Source organism: Stenella coeruleoalba (assembly GCF_951394435.1).
Source record: "Stenella coeruleoalba genome assembly, chromosome: 10".
Taxonomy (NCBI): Eukaryota; Metazoa; Chordata; class Mammalia; order Artiodactyla; family Delphinidae; genus Stenella; species Stenella coeruleoalba.
Genome location: NC_137156.1, coordinates 1,115,687 through 1,131,929, shown reverse-complemented (window position 1 = coordinate 1,131,929; position 16,243 = coordinate 1,115,687). Strand labels below are relative to the sequence as shown.

Below are 16,243 nucleotides of genomic sequence, written 5' to 3'. Positions count from 1 at the left end.
GTCAAGCTTTTGGTGGTCTAGTAAACATGGCCTTCAAGTGCTATATAAAATTTGGGTGAAATTGAACCCTTTTCCTGAATTCTTCCAGAAAGAGACACGGGCGTGAGGTGCTCAGGTCCCAGACAGACTAAAGGTCTTGCTTCGCCCCTCTCGTCTGAGTCTTCCGTTGGTGGCACCTCCCACCTGCGTGCCCCGTACCTGCGTCGCTGGGCTGTGGGAACAGAATGCTTACATTGCATGTCCCTCACAGTGTGTCTGAAAATGCAGAATTCCTTCTCAGGGCCAGATAATGAAATCACGATGGCTTTATGAATGCTGTCTGCAAGTCATGTTCTGTTGTTTGTTTTTTTTCCAATTTCCTTCCCCTGGATCTTCTCCGGGCCCCATGAGCCGCATACCGATCTCAGCTGGAGGACAAGCAGGGTAGTCGCGGCTGCTCCCGGGTCCCGTCCCCGCCGTCCCCGTTGCAGCTGTGACTTTTGACAGGGCCGGCGAGTCCTTCTTGGGAACGGTTTCTGCACAGTCAGACACCAGGCAGAAACGAGCAAAGAAAACACACTGAGATGGAGCAGAGCCTGGAAGGCCAAGGATAGTATTGAGCCTCTCGGCCTTCGGGGCACACACCTCTTTCCCCAAGGATGCTGATTTAATTTCTCTCTTTCATGACGCGGTCACGTCCTTCTCTGCACACAGTGTGGCATAATATCGTGTGAAGTATAAAAGCACAGCCGCAGTGCCACATTCCCTGGGTTTGAATCCCAGCTCTGCAGCTTTCCCGGGGAGTTAGTTACCCTCAGCGCCTCCATTTTCTCATCTGTAAAAGGGGGATAATAAGGGTCCCTGCCACACAGGGTTGGGGTGAAGGTTAAATGGGTTAACATTCGTGAAGCGCCTAAAGCAGGGCTGGGTGCATCGTAAGCTCTGTGTGTTTGCTGTTAATGATGAAATGGGTAATTGATGGAAAATGACATTTGTCAACAGTGAATACAAGGGACAAATGAAATGTGAAAACAGTATAAGATTGGGCAACTGATCGTATATGTTTGGGGACCCAAAAACGTAAAGTCACACCAGCATCTCGTGCTTATGTGCCCAGAAGGAATGTAAGGGAGACGCTTAGCAGAGAGGCAGTTGAGGGAGGAACGGCCTAGGTGCCCTGCTCTGGTTGCACAGAGACCTCTCCTCCTCTCTGGGAAGTAATCCGCAGTTTTGTCAGAATTACGACGCCTTTTGGCTGCGTCTGTCTCCTGCTGAGCAGAAGTTCTCAAACGCTGAGGTGCTGGGAATCACTTGGGGATCTTGTTAAAATGCAGATTTGGAATCAGTAGGTCTGGGCGGGGCCTGAGGCTCCGAATTTCTAACAGGATACCCAGTGATGCAGGGGCTGCTGGTGCCTGGACCGCACTCTGAGTAGCAAAGCCTGGGACAGTCACAGGACCTCAAGTTCCAAATGAGCCTGACAGTCACACGCCCAAGCCCTTCCCCCTTTGGACCTTGATCGTAGTCACCTGTGACTTTGCCCTCCGTGGTGGACTGGACAGTTCTCTCCTTAAGGCAGAATCTGCTTTGGGTCCTTTCTGAACCTTGCGTTCTGCCCAGCACAGTGGCAGACATTTGCTAAATGAATCAACATTTACATGAATCAATAATGGAAAACGAAATTTTAGAAGTTGAGAGTTTGATTTTAGGATGTGTGTGTGTGTGTGTGTGTGTGTGTGTGTGTGTGTGTGTGTGTCATGCAGGAAGGGAGTAGGGGCAGATGGCTGGAAAATGAAAAATCCTAAAATTTCCAGGTTTTCCCATGAGAACTGTCATCCAGTGAGCACCTGCGGCTGATTTAGTTCCTTCCCTCCTCTTTCCTTCTGCCCTCACGCCTCCAGGAATTGCTTAAATGCTAGTTGAATTTAATAGAAAATGGACCTAATTTATCATCTGATAAACAGATAAAAAGAGTTCTCTGGACGCCCCACTCCTGCCATCAGTGACTCCGGGAATGCTCTCGGGGAGATGTAGAGGTCTGAAAAGCTGGAGGAGTACCTCCCGTTCTTCTTCCCTGCGGTCTGAAAGAGATCGACCAGGAGACGTTGGGGATCTCCAAGGTGCACAGCTAGGGTGTCTGGAGCCCCGGTCTCTCATATGAGGTGAGAGCCCAGGCTTCAATGACGTCAGTCCCCCCTGAGCCTCAGGAGCACGTGGGTCATCCCAGAATCGATGGCGACTCAGTCCCACCAGTTCCGCAGGAGTCAAGTTCTTCCAACAACTTAATTTATACAGTAGTTCGTTTACTTCAAAAATTATAATAGCAGTCTGTCAAAACTAGCGCTGGAGATTGGAGAAGGTCCAAGAGCTCATCGTTTGGGAAACATTTCACGTGCTTTCCTGTAATACGTGGCATGTTAAAACATTCGATGCTTAAGTCCCAAGAGAAGGTGGAAGTCCGTAAACCCAAGACCAACGTCCTTGCTTGTAGTAGCCTTTAGGTGATTTTGCTTCCAAATTGCAACGCGAGGAGCAAAATTTCCATTAGAATCACCTTCTGGGTCATGTTTCATTTACCTGCATTTTCTTCCTTTACTTAACTACCTGACTTATAAATTTGTTTTGCATAAAAACATTGTGAAGGAGACTAATTATATTCATTAGAGAAGATAAAGAATAGGAAGGCAAACACGGAGGCATTTTCATTTTAAATGCAATGCTGGGAGTTGGCACATTAAGTAAAAACAAAAACCAGGAGGATATAAAATAATCTTTGCAAGGCAATTTAGCCATCTAGAATACCTCTATGCCCTTTATTTCATTTTTAAGAAGATATTTCATGTTTCAAGAAAATTATTCATATTCTTCTGTGGATTTACAAATGTATTGTGGATTTCTTGTGTCGGGATTGAGTTCTTTTTTAATATCTTTTTTATATAGATAAATATCTTTGTATATAGAATTCATGTTGCTTTTAAGTAATCCCCCAACATTTTTATTAGAATGAAGACTACAGGGGAAGGGGAATGAGTACCCTTCACTCTATAGTAGAGGCAATTTCACATCTTATTTTCTGAAAATAAGTACACGTTTTGTTTGTGTTTTCTTAAGGAATAAAGCATGACATTTTGTTATTCTCTTAAGCTCCAAAAGTTGTGAGGGATGATATATATAAATTCTTATTTTTTTGATGTGTGAGGTATCCATGCTAATAAAACGAAGCCGTGTAAACATAATCAAAGTGTCTGCATTAGGAAGGGGAGAGAAGTGAATGAGCATTTCTAGTAGTCAGAGTTCTTTTGTCTTTAAGGGACGACAACCGACCTTGGCGTAGCCTGGGGGACACGAAGGACCCTGGCCGGTTCGGCTGGGCCCATGACCACCTGCAGACACTGAGGCCACGGTGTGGCCAGGCTTCTCCTGGGTCTGGTCCTGTCATTGGGGGAAGAGACCTCTGTGCTCGGCGACCCCACAGAATTCCGCGATTTGAGCCGGGGTGGGCGGGTCCTCCACCCACTCGGGATGTTACTTCTAGAAGAAAGGTGAGAAGTGGGCTAGGCCGACAAAAGCATGTTCACGTAGCTCGAATGATCGTTTAGTGTGAGCCCAGAAGGGTGCTGTGGCCGTGCCCCCTTCAGCTTCATCCCAGCACTGGAGGCACCGTGACGCATGTCCCCCCGTACCCTCGGCGGCCACCTGCTAAGGGGGGGGGGTGGTCCGGGTCTAAGCTTCATACCACATTTTCCATCTTGTTCGCATGTATCCTTTCTTCGTGACATGACGGTTGTGTGTCAGAAGCGAACAACTTACCGAGCTGGGCTGAGGTCTGTGAGCCCGTGGAAGGAAGCCCGACCAGGACACAGAGACAGGAGCAGCCAAGGCCTGGCTTTTGAGTGTTCGAGAGCCCAGGTTGTGATGAAAAAGTGAGATGGGAGGATCCTTCCAGAATAATTTTCCCTCCGTGCAGTTCGGGCCTCCGCTCTGTCACTGGAAGCAAATCCCCCTCCCCGTCCTTCGGGGTCTGCAGTCTGGGGTCCTCAGTCCTGATCACTGAGACCCAGTGGGTGTCCATAGCCAGCCTGTGCACTGCGTCCTCCCTGGAAGGGCCCTGGTCGCCCTAAGTCCCCCATGTCGGGGTAGCAGGGCCCATGCTCCCAGGGTGGTGACAGTTGAAGGGGCTCCACCGTCTTCCTACCCCAGGAAGCCAGAGAGGCCTGGGGAGGACCTGCACGTGCACAGGGCCGGCGACCGCAGCGCTGTCGGGTAGGACGGGAGGCCTCTGCCCTCTGGGAGCTCCTGCCTGCCCTGCTTTGTGAGCTCAGAGGAAGGCTGTAGGTATTTTCTCTGAGCTCCTGGATGGTCTCTGGAGCCTCCTATCGTGTGGCTTTCCTGTCACAGGGCGCACCAGCCAGCATCTGGAAGAGTCTCACTTTAGCTGTTTCCAGTCTGCTGTCACCTTCCATTTCTTCTACTGGTTTTGAAAATGTCTGTTGAAATTTTCACTGAAAAGACTTGGGAAATGGGTTGCCATCTTCACATTCAGACTTGGCACGAATGTCGCTCTTGAAGTTTCTGACGTCACGGAGTGAATTTTTGCTTTCAGTTTGTTGGAAAACAGCACATGCATGTGACTTTGGGTCGGTAGAAGATACTCAAGGGAGCAGGTCAGCACCGCATGCGGTCCTGGTACAATTTAGGGTCACGTTTGGCAACAAAGTTCCCATTTGGTTGTTTACATTGAGAAGGCACCCTTGTGACAACACATATTTTCTTCCCAGAACATCGCGGTGTGTGTGTCTGTGTGTGTGTATCTATGTGTACGTGTGTGTGTGTGTATATGTGTGTATGTGTATCTATATGTGTATGTGTGTATGTATCTATGTGTGTGTATGTGTATCTGTGTGTATGTGTGTGTATGTGTGTGTATGTGTGTATGCATGTGTGTATCTATGTGTACGTGTGTGTGTTTGTGTACATGTGTGTATGTGTACGTGTGTGTGTGTATCTGTGTGTGTGTGCATGTGTGTTTTTGGAGGAGTTTGTGTTGTCAGGGTTGTTGTCAGTGTGAGGCTTTGCTTTTCACTTTCCCATCAACTTATCGCTAAGTAATGTGAAAAGGAAGTGCTTTTCTCCTATAGTTGAAGTGATGCATAAACCAAGCAGGCCAACACTTGTCTCGACTAATTTTCTGTCATTAATCTTGTTAAATTTTGAGAAGAGAGTTGTAGAAATAGCCTGCAACCATGTGAGAACCACCGTCTGCTGCTGGGGAGATGTTTAGCCAATGGAAATATTTATCATAGTTTGTGGTATCGTATCTACATTTTCAGTCAAAACAACAAGGGCAAACATTATTATATGTTGAAAAAGAAACTCATTTCTAAACGCCTCCTGGCTGAGATAACAAGCATTTTGTGTTTGTGCACATTCTTCCCCTAATTGGGGATTGTTTCCTGGTGGGTGGGATTTCTGGCCCTTGGGCCTGGAGGATGCCCGGAGGGGACCGTAAGGACGGGGGGGGGGGGGGTGTGTCTGGGTGTGAGCCCGTGTCCCATGGTTGGGTGTCTATGCCCTGGGCCTGAGCCCGTGTCCCATGGCTGGCTGTCTATTCCCTGGTCATGAGGTCATGAGCCCGTGTCCCGTGGCTGGGTGTCGAGGCCCCGGGTGTGAGCCCGTGTCCCGTGGCTGGCATGTCTGCTGTGAGGCCATCCTGGAGAACGTGCTGAGCCTTGACTGTGTCCAGTTGCTTTTGGACAAAAGCACATCCTTCTGGTCAGTCGTTTTTGACGAACAGAGTTTCCCCAGGACGTGCTTTGCAGCTCCGCCTGGGCTGGGCGGGAGTTGGGAGAAGGAACGTCCCCGTGGCTCTGCGTGTTTTCCTCCGGGAAGGTTCTGTGCGTTTACGCGTGTTTAGGTGCGCTATCCTTGGCCGCGTCTCTTCAGACTCACCCGCTCTGAGCCCCCGGAGCTGCAGCCCCACCTGACAGCTTGCTTACTGCTTGTCTAATGCCCATACTGTCTAAGCAAGTTGAGTGGAACCTCTGACACGGAGGGGTAGAAATATCATCACTTGCATCTTCCATGGAGCTGGGAGAATCAGTTCTCTTGAGAAGCTGGGTGTCAGCACTGTGAGAACTTGGTGGAGATGCTCTGACCAGACCCAGGCCTTCAGAAATGTCTGCGTAGAGACTGGACTCTCCCTACCAGCTTCCACTCACCTCTGAGACAGAATCTCTCCCACCACTGGGAAGTCTAAACCCTACTATCATTTCTTAAAAATAAATTTATTTATTTGTTTGTGTATTTAGTTATTTACTTTTGGCTGTGTTGGGTCTTCGTTGCTGTGCGCAGGCTTTCCCTAGTTGTGGCGAGCAGGGGCTGCTCTTCGTTGCGGTACACGGGCCTCTCATTGTGGTGGCTTCTCTTGTTGTGGAGCACGGGCTCTAGGCGCGCGGGCTTCAGTATTGTGGCTTGTGGGCTCAGTAGTTGTGGCTCGCAGGCTCAGTAGTTGTGGCTCGTGGGCTCTAGAGCGCAGGCTCAGTAGTCGTGGCTCATGGGCTTAGTTGCTCCGCGGCATGTGGGATCTTCCCGGAACAAGGCTCGAACCCGTGTCCCCTGCATTGGCAGGTGGGTTCTTAACCACTGTGCCACCAGGGAAGTCCCCCTACTATCATGTTATATTGATGAACTTCTAAGATACTTGGGGTTTTAATCCATTAAAAAAACCCGAAGTATAACAGCCTAAAGGGATGTGAACCTTAATTCAAGCGACAGGTTTTTGTGTAGCAGCGTGTGTGGGTCTGATGTGAGCCCTGGTGCTATTTGTGTCTTGGAGGCTGGGGCAACCCTTGTTCCATTTCATGTACGGTTGATGCAATTCACTGGGTAGCAGGTCAGTTAAGTTCTTTAACTAAGGATCCATTAGATCCTGAGAACAACTGCTGCCTCTGTCAGTCGCCTGATGGGACGGGGCCGTTGTACTGAAGGCAGAGCAGACGCTCCATAAACGTGCTCTCTGCACATTTTCTTTTTCTTTTTTTCCCAGAGCCAAAATCGTCTAAGAGAACCAAGACACTTCCTTGCCCTTGAGAAGTGTAGGTTCTAATTAGGTGATAATAGGAACTCATTATGTACAAATGTATACAAATAGATGACGGTATTGTGCAAATTTATCACATCAGTTCTGAAAGAACAGCCCTGTGATGGAGGCTTGGGGTGATGTCGGCAGGAAGGTGGAGTTAAGTGGGCCCAAGCGGGAGCTGTGGCTGGGAGCTCAGGGGAGGGAGAGCCTTCCAAGTGGGCGGAAAGGCATGAGAACAGGCGCAGAGGAGCATTAGTAACCTGGCTGTGGGCAGTGGGCAGGCCGAAAGCTGGGCTGGGACAGCCTGGCCACCTCGGGCGCAGCGAGAGGCACGCACACCTACCGCCCGCACACCCATCGGGTGTCAGCTTGGAGGCCTCCCTGAGGCCACCACCCTGCCAGGTGCCCACCTGGTCCTCTGCCAGCCCCTGTCTGCCTTCTACTGCCATTCACATGCATCCTGTGAGGCCGCCAGGCCTCGAGCCCTTTAAGGACAGAGGCCCCCGTCCTCAGCACCTGGCTCAGCTCAGCGCCTGGCACTTTTAGGCACTAGCTGAGGATTTGTGGGAGGTGCAGGGGTCAGACAGCCCTGAACTGTGATGGGGCTCAGACAGAGTGGGGCTCTGGTCCCGAAATCGCCACCTCCCCACCGCGGGCCCCCGGTCAGGCCACCGTACAGTTTGCTTCACGCTGTAAAGCAGGAGAAACTCCACCCACATTCCTTGGGGGCGGATAGGACACCCCAGCTGAGTTAAAATAAATACAAATAGGCAGATAAGAGCCGCGTAAAGGCTGCGCAGGAACGCGGAGGCTGACTTAGAAGCCGCTGTCGCTGCACAGCTGAGGACCGTGCTCTCTGGTCTTTCATTTGATCTCTTGAGCCAGTCTCATTAGGCCTCATTAGGCTCGACGCCACAAGACTGTGTGCACCGAGTTAATCACACCCGTCGGATTTCCTACAGATAAAGCGTGAGAGAGGACAGTTTGAAAGGAGAACTTCTCTATGTAGTAGTTTCCAGTGATACTGGTGAAAAAGAAGGAAGCAGAGGAAATGTTGACCAATCGACAACTCTTACTGAAGCCACGTTTGGGAGGGGCCCCATAGGGAAGCAGTGTCCTTGTCAGAGGACGCAGTCTGCTCTCTTCGACCGCGTGGGGTGGAGCCCTTCCCGTGTGGCCTTCTGCCACCCGCTCAGCCTCCAGACGGCTTCCCGATGAAGGCGCAGACTGTGCCGCATCGGTGGACCGCGCGAGGAGGGGTCCTGGTGTGGAAGCCTGCCCTCCAGCGAGTCACGGGAACAGCGTCTTCTGGAACCGCGGGAACAGGGATTTAAATTTCACCTTTTGCTGTAATTGGTTATTCATTCATTCGGCCTAACAGCTGGAGCCGCTTGTTTAGTAACGATGATCCTTAGTAAAGGAAGCGAAGTGGGACACTGAGCGCCTGGAGACCTGCAGTCTGCGTTTCAGACCCGCACAGGGTCAGCGCCCGCGCCCCCGGCCCACAGCCCCCTCCCTGCACGCACCCAACCCCCGCCCAGAGCCCGCGCCCCGCCACGCGCCCACGCGCCCACGCCCCCCCCTCCCTGGTGCTGCCCTTCAGGAGCGAGAGCAGGTTGGTGATTAAACCAGCGGCCCTGGAGCCCCCCCTCCTCCTGCCCCTGAGCAGGTGCCCCCCGCCCGGGCCTGGGCCTCAGCCGCCAGCCTTCTCCAGAAACCCGTCGTCCCTCCGTCCGCCGCCGTCAGCTCCACCGTCAGCATCTTGCCGGCCCCAGGTCCTCCAGTCTTGAAGAAGGGCCCCCCTCCCTCCAGAAGGTGCCCGGTCGGCTGCCCCCCTTCCATCCCCGCCCTTCACTCCATCGGAGCCGCTCTTCCGAGGCCCCGCAAGCGTCCGCAGCTCCGCGTCCAGGGGGCCGGGGCCTCGCTGGTCGGCCCGCTGTTCGTGAAGCTCACGTTCACGGTGGTTTTCTCCTTCGTTGCTGTTTGTCCGTTTCCAGTTACTCCGGCACATCATGTGACGTCTGAGCATCTGTAGGCGGTGTCCCACCCCCAGCGACCTCCCGCCCTGCACCCCCATTTTCCCAGCTGGTCCGCCCACTCTTTGGCCATCCTGCGGCCCTTCAGCGACGCGAGAGACGCGTGCGCTCCCGCGCTGGTACCTCGTCTTGGGTCACCTCCAGGTCTGCTCTGCTCCCGTGGTTTTCTGGCGTCTCTGTGGAAGTCCTGTTCACTGTATCATTCAGCCCATCACTCTGGCATTTGCATCCATGTGACTAAACAACGTGCTTTGATTGCTGGTCCTCGATCTTCCCCCTTGAGGCTTCTCTCCTGGCGCCTCTTATTCCAAAGGAGAGCTGTGTCCCTTGTGACCCCGTGTCTCCCCCCCACCTCAGAGCTGTCCTCCCGTGTTACGTCGTCAGGACTGACCAACGCGTTCACTCCGGGAAACAACACTTCCTTCTTCCTTTCTGAGCAGATGTCCCTTGCTTACCATAGACCTAACAATTGTCTTTCTCCGTTTGCTTCACTCTCCATGTGTTTGTCACTCACTTCCCCTCAGTCTGCCCTGAAGGTGCTCAGGCCGGAGGCTTACCCTCGGGCACGTCCCCCGCAGCCCCCCTCTAGATCCTTCCGACCTGATCCCACCTGGACCGCTGGATGGTAGAGTCATCCCCTATTTTCTGACATCTTTTTAAAATTCTGTGGTTTGGTGAAGCCAAACCGTAATTAGTTTCCTGAGAATGGTGCATGGGAAGCAAATAGTTTTTGACCAAGCTTATCTGAAAATATCTCTATCCTGCCCTCAATTAACAAGGTGGCCAATGTACATTTCTTGGTTGGAAATAACTTTCCTTCAGAACCTTGGAGGCGTTGCTCCATTGCCTTTACTTTGAGTGTTGCCATGGCAGCCCAGGGGCCACTCTGGGCCGCTCCCATCCCCTTGAGCTCCCGGGGACCTCCTCCTCGTCCCCGTGTTCTGAAACTCCGTGAGGTGGTATCTGCGTGCTCTGTGGGACGCTTTCAGTCTGGAAATGCGTGTTCATCTGCTCTGATCAATTTTCTCTATATATGTTAAGATAATTATTTTCTTTACTCTCTTCCTGGAAATCCTATTATACTGACCTCTTGAGGCCATCTTCTGATTTCCTTATCTTCCTTTTTCATATCTACATCTTTTTGCCCTACTTTTCTGTCTTCAAAATCTTCTCTTGAATTCTTGATTTCTGAATTTTTTCAATTTCTAAATCTTTTTTTTCAAGTTGTCCTTTTTTATGTAGTATCTTATTTTTGTTTCTTTGATATCTTTCCTTGTCTCTCTGAAGATAGTAGCAGTGATGTGTGTGAGTCTTTTGTTGTTGTGTTCTGTTTTTAATGACCTTCCCTGTATGTTCTGTTTCCTCCAAGTTGCTGCTTTTCAGTTTGTCTGCTGTGATTTCTGTCTTCGCCTGTGTGGTTTTCCTCACGTGTGTCTGGTAATCCTCGGTTTTCTGCTCATGTTTACAAGTGGGGGCCTAAAAAGCTCATTGGGGTTTTTGAGGACATAGAGCCTGGGGGCTCTGGGGGCTCTGGAGGCCGTTTAGTTGGAGAATCTGAGCCCAGAGGAGAGTTCCTAGCCTCCTCCCTGGAAGGGGACCAGCCTGACCCCAGCACCCCCTCAGGGCAAAGGATGCTGGGCGTTCTGCGTACAATCCACTTACCTTTCCTCTTCTCCCTGTGGTGGCCGCACGCTCACAGGGCCCAATGGCCTTCAATCCTGCCACCTTCTTCAGGACGGAGGGTGAGGCCATTGCCCTGTGATGCCAACCCTGGGAGGGGATTGGACATTGGGCTGCTTCCGGGGGAGTTTAATCAACCCCCTGTCCGGAGTATCTGGGCTTCCCCGGGGCCAAGTGGGCCCATGCTCAGCTTCCCCGCTGCCAGCTTGCAGGTCTGTTTTTTGGGGCCTCTGCCCAGTCCTTTAACACTCGTCCGTCTCCTCTCCAGCTCCCAGAACTTGGGTCTTCTCGTCTCTCCTGTTGTTCAGCCCTTGTCAGCATGTTCGTTTTTGCAGGGGTTCCGGGGAAGGAACAGAAGTGTGTGCAAACACCGTCCTCGCCCAGGACCTGCTGACACTCCCAGGGCGCCCCATGCCCTTCACCAGTAAATCGTGGCTGCTGGTGACCTCCTGTCTCCACGTGTGCACCCTAGTCAAGTCTTGGTCCTTAAAGTAATCCCTGCGCGCTTCTGTGATGTCCCCGACTTGCCTTCGGCTGCCCGCTTGGTTTGCTCTGCTCCCTGGAGGGATTCCTTGTTGGGGAGAGGTTAACAGCGCCTCATCTTGACTTACTGTGCTGGATTCTTCAGTGCTTTCTATTGCTGTTTAATGCTCATTAGGAGCCAACAGTTTTATTTTCAAATTTGGATTATACAGGATCCCTGCTCAGTGAGCTGCTGATCTAAATTAGTGGCTAGTAACTCCTGTTAATTAGCCGAATCCCCTACCCCTGTCAGGCCACTGTCATTTCATGAACATTGCAGCTCTGCTTGAGTCGTAACGTCACCTGTTAGGACAAGTTAGCTCTTAGCGTTTACTGGTTAACACAAGTGTTCTGTGTGTGGTTGTGACAATGCTTTCTGGTCCTTGGCCGAAACTTTTGCTTATTGCCCTCTTGCAGACCTAGTGCAGGTTAGAAAGTGGTTCTGCTCTGCGTCCTTCCCTTGGTGACAGGTGGCTGTTCAGCACAGCCAGATTCATCGTAGGGCAACGCCATGCCCTGAGAGACGGCCGTGGCCGTGGACACGTGGAAGCTACCTAGCAGCACCAGGCAGAGGCAGAGAGGCCTGCATGTGGGCAGCCGCCCTGCAGGTGCCTGCGTGGTGTCAGCTCACTTCTAATGTGCAGGTTCTTCCCCGTCTTTTCCCACTTCAGCTGCTGTTACAAATGCCAGTGTTGGCCCAAGGCTGCAGGGCAGCCCAGGAGAGTCCATAGCGGTCGGGGAAGGTCCCGCTGAGCTGGCCATCAGCCTGCCGGTGTGGACCGGAACCGGATGCTTTCCTGGGGTCAAGGGTGAGGATGTGTCAGTTACTCATCCCCTGATGCAGGGGGGCAACTACGGTCTGCAGGCCAGACCCCAGCCAAGGCTCGTTTTTTACTGTCCTCTAAGGATGTTTTTACTGTTTTAAAGGGTAGTTAAAAATTTTAAAGAAAGAAGATAATGAGGAAGAGAAGAAGGAGGAAGGGAATGAGGAAGAACACGTGACAGAGCCTCTTGTGTGATGCTCTTCACAGAAACAGTTCACAGCCCCTGCTCTGGAGACGTGGCCAGCTTTGCCAAGTTCCCTGGGCCACACGTGACCACGGTCAGGGGACGCCTTTCCCGAGGCCTCGTCGACTTAAATATGTATGTGGCTACGTGTGTGGTTTCAGAAGGATTCATTGTAAACACGTGGGTCTGAATCACCATTCCTCCAGCTTGTGGCCTCTGTTCGGATTCACCACCACGACGGGCGGTGTCACGCGTGTCTGTGTCCCCACGTCAGCCTGACCATCGCAGATTACGTGCCGAGCCGCAGCTGGAAGAAACAGCAAAACGTGCTCTGGACCCTCTGGCTCCGTGCAGATGCCATCAGGAAGGCGTGTGCAGAGCTTGTTTCTCTTCGTGAGTGTGAAACGTGAACAGAAATAAAACTAAAACGCACTCCTGAGAAACAAATATCCTTTCATTTACTGTTGATGAAAGCGTCACCCGAGAGAGGTTCCGCTAAAACAACTTTAGAATTAGGTAATTTTTTTAAATCATGACTTTACCAAATATTCTCCCTTACTGTGGATATTGGCCAAGGTTTGGTCTTCATCTATCAGAGACGACAGGGCTCACCAGCCCCTCAGCTTTTCCCATTTTACAGCAGTTTTGGTCGGCATACTCTAAAGCATCCACCTACCGTATCCAGGTGAGTGTTCCAGAAACTTAGCTCTGATCCTGCCAAATAAGTCTAGGCAAGGGAAAGAAATTAAACCAAATAAGTAAATTACCAAACACCCTTTTTTGAGTCATTAATATAAAAGTCATGGAAAATGCCAGTCGTACATTTTTTTTATTGTTCAACATATTGAGCTATAATTCTCTCTGTGTTGTGGAATGTTTTTCATATTTGCCTTTAGTACGTTGGCAAATCCAGCATACTCATGAACTGATTATTCCTCCCACGATGAAATATTACCCTTATGCTATGAAAAAGTAAATTGAGGATAGAACATTTGAGGGGGTGATCAGAGAGAAAGCTTGTGAGGCCAGTTGAAGTCTCTGATACCCAATCTATGTCCAAAATACAACCACAGTCAACATTTAATGGCCATCTTCAATGGCACCTGTAATTCACACAGTCAAGTAACCAACTTAATGCTCTATTCTTTCCTTTGATCTCCACTGTGACAGAATTGTCCTGTCACAGGATTCATCACCAGCTGATAAAGCAAACTAGGTCTGAGGATAAGCATTGAAGTCAGACATTACTTGGTAACTTCTTTTCTTTCTTCGCCGAAAAGTTCCATTTGTAGAAACAAGTCAAATTATGTAGTATGTTTTGTTCTTTGGATATTAGTTCGTAGAAATCCAGAGGTCAGCTCTAGCCAGTGGCTTCATTTCTGTAAAAGTGAGAACATGAAATGGAACTCCGGCAAGAAGCTGGTCTTGAAACTTGTGAACTTGCCCCTCAGCTTATGAGAAGAGGGGGCTGCCATTGGGATCCTGAACTGTTGTCGACTGTGGGTGTTTAAGGAAGAACACTTGTCCAAATAGCATCGTAGCTGAATCAGAGAAAGAAGAGATGCTGAAAGACCGTCGCTTAGCAGGGAATCAACCGATTCATTACGCACTTTTTGGAGGTTTAATCGTCTGGGCTTTATCAGTGGGGCCAACTGCTGCCTGGGTACAGCAAGGGCACTTATATGGAATACGGGGATGAAATGAATGGCTAATTAGGGTATGAAACTTATTCTAAAATGGAATGCATTCAGTTTACAATAAATACTCCTAAAACTACAGAAATAAAAAAAAATAAGGAAAGGAGAGACAGGAGAGATGAATTCATAATAATTGACTTTAGCAAGAGTAGTGTAAAGAGATACAGAATCCTTGAAATCCTGAAAGTTGCCCAGTTCCTCGTTGTGGCTAATCTGTTCATTTCTGGGGTCTCACTTCTGAACATACCATGATCTTCCTTAAAGAGGAAGGAAAAGGCCTGCCCTTTTGACATAGATCTGGAAAGGCTTTAGAACCGCCGTTGCCCTCATAACACGGTTAAGCACCTGCCTGTGTTTCCTGAGTAGATGAGCTTCTGGCTCCTCCAGGGAGAAGCCGCGCTGCCCGGCAGCCTGGTCTGATGCTCCCAAGCAGGTTGGGACTGATCAACTCTTTTTCTCCTTTCCAGGTGGGAAGGAGAGAATGAAAATGAAGTGGGCAGGTGCAAAGAGACCGGCAAAGTTCACGTGACCGTGGATCTCAAGTACTACCGACCAACTGAAGTGGTAAGTGTCTCGGCCCTGGCGGCAGGGCCACACCCGGCCACTGGCTGGGAAAATATTAACTGGTTGCTGCAGCCAGGCTTCCCAGCTCTGCCCTGGGCTCTCTGTCGTCCCTCAGTGCGCGTTCCCCAAACCAGAGCCCAGGGAATTGCATTTGGGGTGTTATTCTCGCCACAAAATGCATTGCTGTGTAAAGGAAAACAGGGTAACACACACCCAGGGAAAGAGCTGGTTTCAGAAATGGAGGCTCAGATCAAAGGTGGATCCCAGCAAGGTAGTGGCCTGATGGATGGCTGAGCCCCGGTACCTGCAGGACGTCTGCCTTCCAAGGCCCCCCGTGGCCCTCAGGGTCTGGAGATCCCGGTGCACACGCTCATGTACACACACACGCACGCACTCACACACACCCACATAAACACACTCATGTGCACTCACACATGCTCACATACACTCACATGCACACTCTCACATGTACTCACACACACACTCACAGGTACTCACACACACGCTCGCACGCACTCACACATGCACACACGTGCACTCACCTGCACGCGCACAGACCTGAGTGGTGTTGAGCCCTGCGCGCTTTTGAAGCCTCAGCTCAAGCACTGTCCTGGCTGTGAATCCTTTTCTGGCCGATATGCTACCACCACTGAACTCACTACTTTCTCCTTTGGACCTGTTGATACAATAAATGCTATACGTAACTATATTATAACACCTGTTATAATTTACTCTACTCATTTGTTCACGTGTTTTTCTCCAAAGAGTTCCTCCAAAGTCTTTGAGGAGAAGGACTTTTTTTTACTATCTTAGATGAAAAACTCAGTGCTTAATGATTATTGGTGGATGGGTGGATAAACGCATAAATTTCTGAATACAGAAGTTCCTGAATAGATTCAAACTTTTACTGAATGACTGAACACACATTGTCTATTCATTTTATGGGTGAAAGAATCCCCCTCGTTTACATAAGCGTTTCTCTAACCCTCACCCCGTAATTTGCCATTTGTCTTTCAATTCTATTGATGGTTCTTTCTCCACCTGACGTTTACTTTAGTATTTTTAAAAACATGACTAGCCACTAATTACTAATGTTTCATACCCTCCCAATCTGTAATAATACTTTATCAAATACTAAATTTTAAAATACAAAAAAATAAAAAGAAGTTCCTGTATTAAGAAATGACCTACAGGTTGTTTGAGCATAACATGCTCCTTTCCTAGATTTATAAGAACTTCTAGCTTGGTGTTGTCACTTAAATGTGGACCACGTTCACTGTGGTGACAAAACTCAATGTTTTAAAGGTACCTAAGGGTGATAGAAAGCAGCAGCTTCAGAGAGGAATGTTCAGACGTGGTGGTTCCCGGACGAAATGTATATTAACCGTGAAAGTAGAGTCCTGGAACCTGTTTTACCTGTGTTTGAACCAAATTCCTATCTGTTCTACAACTTTCCGAGATCAGGAAAGGCACGGTGAAGAAAGATCGAAAGTGAACCTGTCACCGGTAATCACCCTTCAAACTGTCTTGTTTCAAACAAAAGAAAACACTTCATTTCATGCACTCGTACACACAGGAGCGAACAAAAAGGAAAGGAAATCAGCAGTGCTTGGCGACTGGGGCTGTGCAGTCGCATTGTCCTGGCCCGGGCGGGGCCGGTCTTTGACACACAGTGA

General features: G+C 50.0%; 1 protein-coding gene across 3 annotated transcripts in view; it reads left to right on the top strand.

Annotated features, from left to right (window-relative positions):
• Positions 1 to 16,243, top strand: part of GMDS (GDP-mannose 4,6-dehydratase) — a 481,520-nt gene that overhangs the window by 400,425 nt on the left and 64,852 nt on the right. For all 3 annotated transcript variants that reach the window (XM_079934401.1, XM_079934399.1, XM_079934400.1), the window contains one exon: positions 14,471 to 14,567. In XM_079934401.1, the coding sequence (XP_079790527.1) occupies positions 14,471 to 14,567 (97 nt within the window). The remainder of the gene's footprint in view (positions 1 to 14,470; positions 14,568 to 16,243) is intronic.